At 38.9% G+C, this 9,895-nt stretch overlaps 1 protein-coding gene across 1 annotated transcript; it reads right to left on the bottom strand.

Moving 5' to 3' along the window:
• Positions 1-6,252: 6,252 nt before the first annotated feature.
• Positions 6,253-6,955, bottom strand: LOC100032326 (spliceosome-associated protein CWC15 homolog). Its single transcript, XM_056814806.1, has one exon. It carries the CDS (start codon positions 6,953-6,955, stop codon positions 6,272-6,274), a length of 684 nt encoding a protein of 227 aa, XP_056670784.1. The 3' UTR covers positions 6,253-6,271.
• Between the last annotated feature and the right edge of the window lie 2,940 nt (positions 6,956-9,895).

The following is a 9,895-nucleotide window of genomic DNA, read 5'->3' as shown; positions in this document are numbered from 1 at the left end:
GGGGGATTAAAGGCTGCTGGATTTAAAAGTGGTCACCTGTACTGAATAGTTTGTCACCACTATCTTTCCATGGTTTCCTATTGTCCAACCAGTGGTCATTGAAATCCTCTGGCCCATGTTCATTTGCCCACAACATCTTATATCCTTTCAAAGTGTGCCTTATATCTAACACTATGTTGGAACCAGAGAACACTACTTGTTGACCTAAAATACAACAGGCACTTTCTAGAATCCCATGCCGAGGTTCCTATATCTCATGCCAAAGACACTCTTTTCCCCTTGTGTGCTCCATATTCCCTTCTATTATGTAGCCTATAGAATTGCCATAAGTCCTTAACTGCCCCTGAATTCTTTAATCATCTGTTACATAGCAATATTCCTTTATAAACACCAAATTCATCCATTTCCCAATCAACAGGCACCCACTTTCCTTCTCTTCTTAGCTACTAGAAAAATGGTTGCTTTATGTATTTTCATACTTATGGGATTTTACTATATTCAAAACACAACCTCTTTGGGGCATTTGCTTAGAATTGGGATTAATGGATCAAATGATGAACAGTTTATGGTGTTCGTATGACTCAGAATGGTTTTCCGGATTATTAGACTAATGTAAGGATTCATCAAAAATTTATTCTCTATCATCTCTCTGAATTGATTCTACTCTTTGCTTGAAGATGAACAATAAGAGGGTGATACGTCTAATTGTTTCTCCTGATTTTTTTTTGGCAAACCTGTGTTTTTAGGAATTATCGGTTATAGTAATTGCTGTAGTTGTGCAACTTGGAGAACAGGGTTGTGGGAATCCGTTCAAAGGAGTGGGAAGTATCTACAGAATCCATATGTTTTCCTTGTCTGTTATCTTTACCCTGAATATAGCCTAACTATCGAAGATGACTTGTCCATTAGTAGGAAATAGATTCATTTTCGTCAAAACCACTGATCTTGTATTGGGACCTTGAGTTATAAAGTATTGAGCAGAAAGAAACTAGCTTTGTATTCCAAAACCTTCCATTATTTTTCTTGAATTTCCCATCTTAAAAAAAAAAAATCCTTACTTTTCTTTTTAGAATCCATACTGTAGATTGGTTCCAAGACAGAAGAGTGGAAAAGGCTATAGGCAGCTGGGGGTTAAATGGCTTTCTAGTGTCACCCAGATAGGAACTATGACACCAGATTTTAACCCAGGACCTCCTTGGGGCCCCATGATTTGTGACCATCTATGCTCCATACCTCCCATCCTTGCCAAAAAAAAAAAAAAGTGGTTCATAAGACAGTAGTACTCAATGCCTCTGATATGCAGAAAACCCTTCTTATATCTGCCTGGACTAGAGGCTTGGAAATAATTACTTTTATTTTGTTCCCAGTTTTGGGGAAGCAAGCTGACACTGACTAACAAGACCAATAATCCCTACTTAAAGCATGTTTAAACATTAGGGATGGAGTGAGAGAAGAGGGAAGAAAGGACAGAAATATATTACGCATTCACTCTGTTCCAGGTGCTGTGCTGAGCACTTTACAGTTCTTTACAATAACCGTGAGAGGCAAGTGCTATTATCTCTACATTATGGTTGAGGAAACTGAGGCAAATGGGGGTTAAGTGACTTGTTCAGTCACATAAATTACATTTAATTCTAGTGGATTTGGAAAGCTATGGAGGTTTATGTGATTAGCCATTCTCACTTTAGTGAGAAAGTCACACATTTATCTTGAGCAGGCTTGGCTAGAAAAGGAAAGAATAAGGACCTATAAAAACGTTTCTTGTCAGCCATTCCCCAATTGACAAATGGTTGAGGGACATGAATAGGCAGTTTTCAGATAAAGAAAACTGTCAAGCATATGAAAGTGTTCTAAGTATTAGCCCAAATAGAACACAACCCCAAATATAGTGTGATCTCAAATATGTTGAAGGGTAACTCAGAAAGAGGAAGCACCCATTTTATTCTCTCCTTTTAAATTACAACTTTCTCTGAACTCATGAATAATGTAGGCACTCTGTATTGGAAGTCTTTTCAAGTAATTACTACATCTAACATTTGTAATTGCCTCCTTCCTCCCAGAATAACAACCATAGGTCCTTGCACATTTCAGCAATGCTCTTCTTCACGTTTTCAGTCAGCTGACCCTTGAATGCATCCAGTAGGAGCATTCCTCTCTGCAGTAACACACCCAGATACCTATCCCAGACCACATTCAACCAATCTAACGCAAGTTCTTCATCCCTATTCCTGCACACAAGATCACTCACAGCAGGCATTTGGTTGGCATTTCTCATCTGCCCCAGGAGACAGCCATACTTTTTACATAAGCTGAGGAGCACAATACACAACTTATGGTTTCAAAGTTAGAAGTGCTCAAATATAATGTGAATGCTACTTTCAAAGGTACATAAGGGGGGAAAATGTCACTATATTTGGGTTAATACAGTAAATATCCCATAATTAGAGAAACACAAATCAAAACAACTCTGAGGTATCACCTCACACCTAGAAGATTAGCTAACATGACAGCAAAGCAAAGTAATGAATGCTGGAGGGGATGTGGCAAAGTAGGGACATTAATGCACTGCTGGTGGAGTTGTGAATTGATCCAACCATTCTGGAGGGCAATTTGGAACTATGCCCAAAGGGTGATAAAATACTGTCTAACCTTTGATCCAGCCATAGCACTGCTGGGTTTGTACCCCAAAGAGATAATAAGGAAAAAGATTTGTACAAGAATATTCATAGCTGGGCTCTTTGTGGTGGCAAAAAAAAGAAAATGGAAAAAAAGGGGATGCCCTTCAATTGGGGAATGGCTGAACACATTGTGGTATGTTTGTGATGTAGTACTATTGTGCTCAAAGGAACAATAAAGTGGAGGAATTTCATGTGAAATGGAACATCCAGGAATTGATGCAGAGTGAAAGAAGCAGAACCAGTAGAATATTGTACACAGAGACTGATACACTGTAGTACAATCAAATGTAACTGACTTTGTTACTAGCAGCAATGCAATGATCCAGGACCACTCTGAGGGACTTATGAGAGAACATTATACACATCCAAAGAAAGAACTGTGGGAGTAGAAACACAGAAGAAAAACATTTGCTTGGTCACATGGTTTGATGGGAATAGGATTGGGGATGTAGACTCTAAATGATCACCCTAGTGCAAATATCAATAATACAGAAATAGACTTTGAACAGTGATACATGTAAAACCCAGCAGAATTGCTCATTAGCTTTGGGAGGGACGAGGGAAAGAATATAAATCATGTAACTGTTATGGGTTCAGATGTGTACCCCTGAGGTTAGGTAAGGATACCTTATGCAAGACTCCAAAACTTAGCTTAAAAACAAAAAGAGAAATTTATTAATTTAGAAAGTAATGTTGAGAATGGCCAGGAGGATAAGAAGGTGGAACAGCAAGATGGGGAGCAGTTCCTTGGGAGGATAACATGAATGGAAATGCTGTTCCCAATGAGGACAGCATGGATAGAAAGGTTGTCCTCCAGACGACATCAGTTCTAGGGATTTTATACTCTTTACAATAGATGCTATGTCATGGTGTGGATGTGACTTAGAGTGCTAGTCCCTCCAGCATTTGGTGGGGTGAGGTGGTCATCTGACTGGGGTCTGCCTGGAGACATAAAGATTCATCTTTGTCCATCTTAAATCTAGAGGACGATCAAAGGAGGATAAACATCTCAGGACCCTGGGGGGGGGTGTCATTGGGTGTTTCTAGGTTCAGAGTCAGGAGGATGCAAGGGAGTTTTCCTGATAATTGTTTGCCTGGGTTTCTGGGAGTATAATGCCCATGTCACCTCCCCCCTCTCCTAATATGTAAGGGAAAAGGGGTGATGGTCTGAGTATTCTGTAACTTCTTCAGAGCTGAGAATGGGTGTAAAGTTGTCCCTGCCTGACATTAGGAGAGAGAGGTATTGACTGTAGGCCATGTCCAGAGCATCAGGCTGGGATGGTTGCCGAGGTTATGGTGGCATCTGGCATCTGGGTGGCTTCCATGAGTGCTTTTACCCTAGAAGCAACTAGAGAGATGAATCAGAGAATTATATGTCCAGCTGTCTGGGTATGCATGATTTAAAACATAGGAGAAGACCCAAAATTTAAGGAAATAGTTATAGTCAGGTAGTTACGAGCTAAAGTAAAAGGGGTTAAGATAGTAGGGAGGGAAAGGCTGTGGGCACAGGGTCTTAGGGACATGTCCTCAGTGAATGCCTGGGTCCTAGGTAGCTGGGAACCTGCTTGGATGTCCAGTGACTGCTTCCCCTTATTGGCAGACAGGTCACAAGGGGAGATTCAGCCCCTAAGATAGAAATGTAGAAACCAGGACTAGGGCAAACACTAGAACACCAGATAGAAACAGAGAAAATTGGTACAATAGCAATTAGCATTACACATTTGCATTTGGGTATCTTAGCCAACAGACTTCTTCAGAAATCATCTTCTGACAGGAATAGATCCTTTTAGGAAATCAGATTCCTGAGTCGTTTGCAGAGTTGGTATGTGATGTTTCTGTTAAAGAATATCCTTTTGCAAAGTACACTAACTATAACATCTATAAACACTTGAGTAACAATATTTTACAGATGAATGTCTTTACCCCAGATTCTGGGGAAAATTCGGGAGAGCTCTGAGCTATTCCAAGCTCAAGATCCAAACTTCACTTAAGGCTGCAAATACAAGCCATCAATTGATAAACTTCACCTACTTCTCAAAGTATGTTCCCTAAAAGTTTGAGAATGTTCAATTATTAACATAATAGGTTGTTTGGGGAAATGGAAGCTTTAATTTTCCAATTTGTATTATGTGCTGATTATGGGAATTTGTCACTAAGGAAGAAGGCCCTCAGTCTTTTCTTCTCTTTTATAGATCTTTCACTCTCATGTCCCCTCCTCTAAATTTTTACGCCTACCAATCACATCAAACACTTTTCTCCAGGACTGCCCATTCTTTAGTTCTCATCTTCTTTGGTTAGATTATCTTTGAGTTAATTCTTTAAATTTACCCTTTGTTAGTTACTTAACCTTTTTTTGTGATTAATTTACCTTGTTAACACCTTTTTGTAGTAATATCTAAATAGATTGTAGCTTAAAGTTCTAGATTCGCTATAAAGTAACTAAGTATCTTCATTGTTACAATCAGGAGATAGCTAAATCCAATCTTCACAAAGCCCTGTAATTGTTTTGTTCTATAGTAGAATCTGTCAGGGACATATTTTGACAAGTTCTCTCCAATCTGGATCTTTTAAGTGAGTGGTTGTTGTTGTTTTTTTAACTTTTTCCATAAGTTCTTGTCTCTTGCTATCTCTCTTCCATTTTGTTTCATGTGTTTCTTTTCCTTAACTGTTTTGTCCATTTCTTTATTTTTCTTTTTCTTTTTTTTTTATTTTTATCTGAATCACAACTATGGCTGCAGCTAAGACCACTAGTAGATGAGCTGTGACTGGATGAGTTTGAGCTGCTCTTGCTATCAGAATGAGTCAGAGGAGGAAAAGGAAGAATCTGATGACTCAACATCATGTTTCTTTGCAATGAGGAACTTTGGTGCATTCAGCTGTGTGAATGAGAAATGGGTCCACATATTCATTCTTCTTTGTAGAGGGCTTCCTCATGAGCTGATGAGCTCTGAATTGCTATTTCTGTATACACTCTTCTTGATGAAAGAGACTTTTTGTACCTATAATCAGAATCTCTCTCTCATTTGGCATTTTTCTCTAGTCTCTGGGGGAGATCATTCCTGATCTTTATATCTATTTATTGGAAAAGAATTTCTCTGAAAAAGAAATTTTCTTGATCAGAGTTATATTTTGTGTGAACCATGCTAATTTTAATTTTCTGTTGTTGACCTCAGTCTATAGCAGTCTGTAGCAGTTTACAAAACTGCTCCAGATTGGAATAAAGAATTCAATAGTATGAATTCCTTGGTAGTTGTTTTTTCCTGCAATATTGGAGAAATTTCATATAAGCAGCTGCCAAGTCTTGTCTACTTGATCTTCAGATCTCTTGTGTTGGGCTTTCTTTCTTTTTAACCTTCACAGAATACAAACTTGTTTATTAAATGATAAATCAACATTGTAGGAAAGGGGGTTAAACCAATTCCTAGATCTAGGATGACATTATCAAATAAAATATTACTTATTTTAAAATATCTTGGAATTTATAATGGAGGAAAGGTATTAGCCACTAAGAATAAGAAAATTGAGAATAAAATGAAACCAGAATGACCCTTTAAGTTTGAATGAGTCCCTTTTAATAAGCCCATAAAACTGTACTACTTGAAATATTTCTCCATGAACTTCTTGTGATATTTTGATCGAAGGGTATCATTTACAAATATTTTGTCCTTTTTCAGTTCATCTACTCTTTTGGCACAGTTCTTAAAGACAACATCATCATCCCACCTCCTCTTTACTTTGAAGTTGGCCTGAGACTGAGAGGGGCCATTAAGATTAAGGAGGAGGTTTCCACTCAGGATATTTTCCAGTCGAATTCTTTCTTCTTCAGCCTTCTGTTCTTCTTCCTTTCGGGCTTGTTCTTCAGCTCTTTCTTTTTTTATTTTTTCTAGTTCTGCCAATAGAGCTGCAGTGTCATCATCACTTTCTTCCTCAAAATCTTCATCTTCGTCTGTTAGGGGCTCATCTGCATCAAGGTTGGCATCAGGAATCTGATCTAACCGAGGTTTCTTAGACACATAAGATGAGGTTATGTGCTCTCTAGTTGGATGATCTCTGTTTTTTTCTCTTGAAGCAACTCTTTCTCTCTCTTCTAGTTCCAGCCTAAAGTTACGGTTACAAACCTCTTCAGGAGCATTTTGAGTGGTTTGTCTGTATTTAATCTTTGTGTGAGAAGGAAGATCTCTGCTTGAATATTGCTTGGAAAGCTGACTCAAATCACCTTCTCCTTTTCCTCTTCCACCTCTTGTAGGATCAAATGTAGGTCTTCCTGCTGTTGTCATCTTCAATACTCAGTGGATCCACAGGGGGACCAAATACCATAGAGTTTGGAAATAACTCTGCTTTCTTACCAAAAAAGAAAAGCAAGAACTGTATTAGTCCTTAATACTCAAAAGGTCAGCTTTGGTGTTGAAACTCTCAGCTACTCTTTCTCTTGTTCTCCCTCCCTGGAGCTCCACAATGTCCACAAATACTAGAATAAGCCTGGTCAAGAATACAGCTCCAGCTGCAATCTAGACCCTGAACAGAGTTCTCAAACTGAGCCACAACTGGGCTTTTATAGGACTTTCCCTCAAAGATTCTCCTCCTCTTTCCCACTCACTTAGAGAAGGTGTGAATTCTCCAACCTTATCAAGAGAGATCCAATAAAAACTAATCCCTTTCTGCTTTCTCACCAAATCATCCCTAAGTAACTTAACACCTTTGTGAGTGCATCAAAGAATTCACAACTCAGAAATGATTAAGGAGTTCACACCCTTGAGTGCTTTCTAGCTCTGTGGCCCAGGTAAATCACTTAACTTGTTTGCCTCAGTTTCCTCAATTTTAAAATGGGGATAAAAACAGAATCTATTTAGCAGGGTGACTTGTGCATGAATTGGATTTAAGTGAAGCAGAGTTGGCAGCCTCACTCTGTATTTCAGTCATCCAACAACTAGGATGATCCTCATTATCAGGAAGTCTTTCTACCAATAGTCAAGATTTGTCTTTTTTTGTGTCGGCTTTGTGTCCGCTATCAAACAGAAGGAGTCACTGTCTTTCAGTGGAAAAAGAATCCAGTATCAGAGGGTCTAAGCTCAACATCTCTTCACTGACTTACCTGAGTAACCTGAGGCAAATTAGTTAAGCCTTGGGGCTTCAGTTGTCTCATTTTGAAGAACTTGGTCTTTCTTAGTTCTGGATCTGCTTATCCATGAAGAGACAAAAAAAAAATCTAGGACAAGGCAAAATGACTTGAGTGTTTTTAACAAGAAGACCCCAAATGGCTTTATAGCCTTCCATCCTTTTCAGTCATGTCCAATAAGAGCCCCCAGTCCCCTTTTCCTTCAAAAGATCCTTAAAGGGGATATGAAATAAGTCTTTCAATTCAGTTCAAGAACCTTTATTAAGGTGCCTACTGTGTGTGCTAGGAAAAGTTTCCAGTAAGCACTGGGTACAGAAAGAATCGTTAATTCTGTTCTCTGACTAAATGACCTTGCAATACTAAGTTTATGCTACATTCTTTCACTCTGAGCATTTCAGAAAAGTGAAAACTCCTGCAAATCTTCTCTGCTTTAGCTTTTCACTCTTCTCCTGACAACTTGAGGGCCTGCTGTTTCTGGGGCCGCCCTAGGAACTGACTGTTGAATGTGGTTGTGGCAGGAGCTGTGAACCTTTCTTTACTGTGCTCTAATAATTTACTGGAAGTTGAGGCATTTTTATGTTAAGACTGGTTCAGGGACTTGACTGCAAACAGGATTTTGGTCTTTGGTCCTTTTTTAGACCTCTTCCTTTCTATCTTCAAACAAATACTGTGTTTTGCTTCTAGGGAAAAAGACCAGCAAAGGCTATAGGTAACTGGGGACAAGTGACTTGCCCAGGAAGTATCTGAATCCAGGATGTCTCATCTGTGAAATTGGCTCTCCATCCACTGAGCCACAGAGGATTTTTTTAAAGCTCTAGTTCTAGGCTTTCCAAAGTTGTTTATAACATAAAAGCCAATAAGGTGAAATTACACTGTAGCCACCTTGTCTCCTTTTTTTGTTGACTAGACTTCTTGACAGTCACAATGGAACATAAATGGCAAATATTCAAGGACCAAAGCTGTTCTCTCAAGTGATATGGATCTGACTAGGGAAGGAAACATTTGGGATATTGGACTGAGTCTATCAAAGAACCTGAAAGAGAAGCTCGGGACATGATGAAATGTATTCAGTATTAGATGGTCTCTTCCAAAGCCTCTTCCTTTAGTATTTCAGAAATACTGAACCAACCTCTTTACTTCTGTCACTAATCTGGATACTAGGGAGTCTGACCAAAATCTAAGTCATCTATTGAACCAAGGGCATGGCTTCCTTCTTAAGGCTCAGAGTATTCTGTTCATGCTAATCTCGGCAGAAGACATTAAATTTCCATTGAGCAACTACAGAGGTCTGTCCAAGTGGCCTCTCTGAGGACCCAGGGTCTCTCTGCCCAGATGTGATGTCATGGTCGAGTAATGAAGATGAAAAACACCGTGCATTCAACCCACGTATGCAGGCATCACACACAGTGCTCTGCCATAGTATTGTGGTTTGTTTATTACATAGGTTTTCAGATACATACACACAATCAATTCTCTACGTATGTGACATTCTACAATTTGATTGGATATTATCAAATCACCTAAACAACATTCTTGTGATGTTACTACAAAGAATTCTGTGATCATTTACTAGGTTTCTACAACACTCTGAGATAGATATGATTAATGTGAATAAAGCCATTTGTAGATTAATGCCCCTTGACCTGCTGAGAGGATCATTGTGCTTTTGGTCAGCTTTCACTATCCATCATAATTGCTTGGGAGATGAACAACAAAACATGTGAGGACTTAAAGCAGACCAGTTTGGGGGTTTTCCTCAATTTACAAGTTCTATTTTTCTTGTGTTACTTTAAAGTGCCCAGCAATGCTGCTTGGCTTCTGTTCCAACAAATTCATTCAAGTATGGTAACTGTAGGAAAAAATTCATGATAGTATTCAAGTTTTTGGCCAGTGTTTATTGTAGGGCCTTGGAGCGGGTCTTGTACTTGAGAAAGAAGGGGTCGTGGGCAGTAATCTTTAGGCTTTAATTCTGTAACTGCAATGTTTTCGGGGTAATAACCAAGGGGACTTAAAGTAGGATATATGTTTATTGATCCTATAAGTATTTGCTCTCATTATTTCTCCTGTATTGGGGAGAGAATAATAATCATAACAAATCCAT

Source organism: Monodelphis domestica, chromosome 2, assembly GCF_027887165.1.
Source record: "Monodelphis domestica isolate mMonDom1 chromosome 2, mMonDom1.pri, whole genome shotgun sequence".
NCBI classification, from domain to species: domain Eukaryota; kingdom Metazoa; phylum Chordata; class Mammalia; order Didelphimorphia; family Didelphidae; genus Monodelphis; species Monodelphis domestica.
Note: the sequence above shows the minus strand (reverse complement) of the source record. Positions and strands in the feature narration are given on the sequence as shown.

Coding starts and splice junctions, on each gene's coding strand:
- LOC100032326 (XM_056814806.1), bottom strand. CDS start 6,955: ATGACAACAGCAGGAAGACCTACATTTGATCCTACAAGAGGTGGAAGA.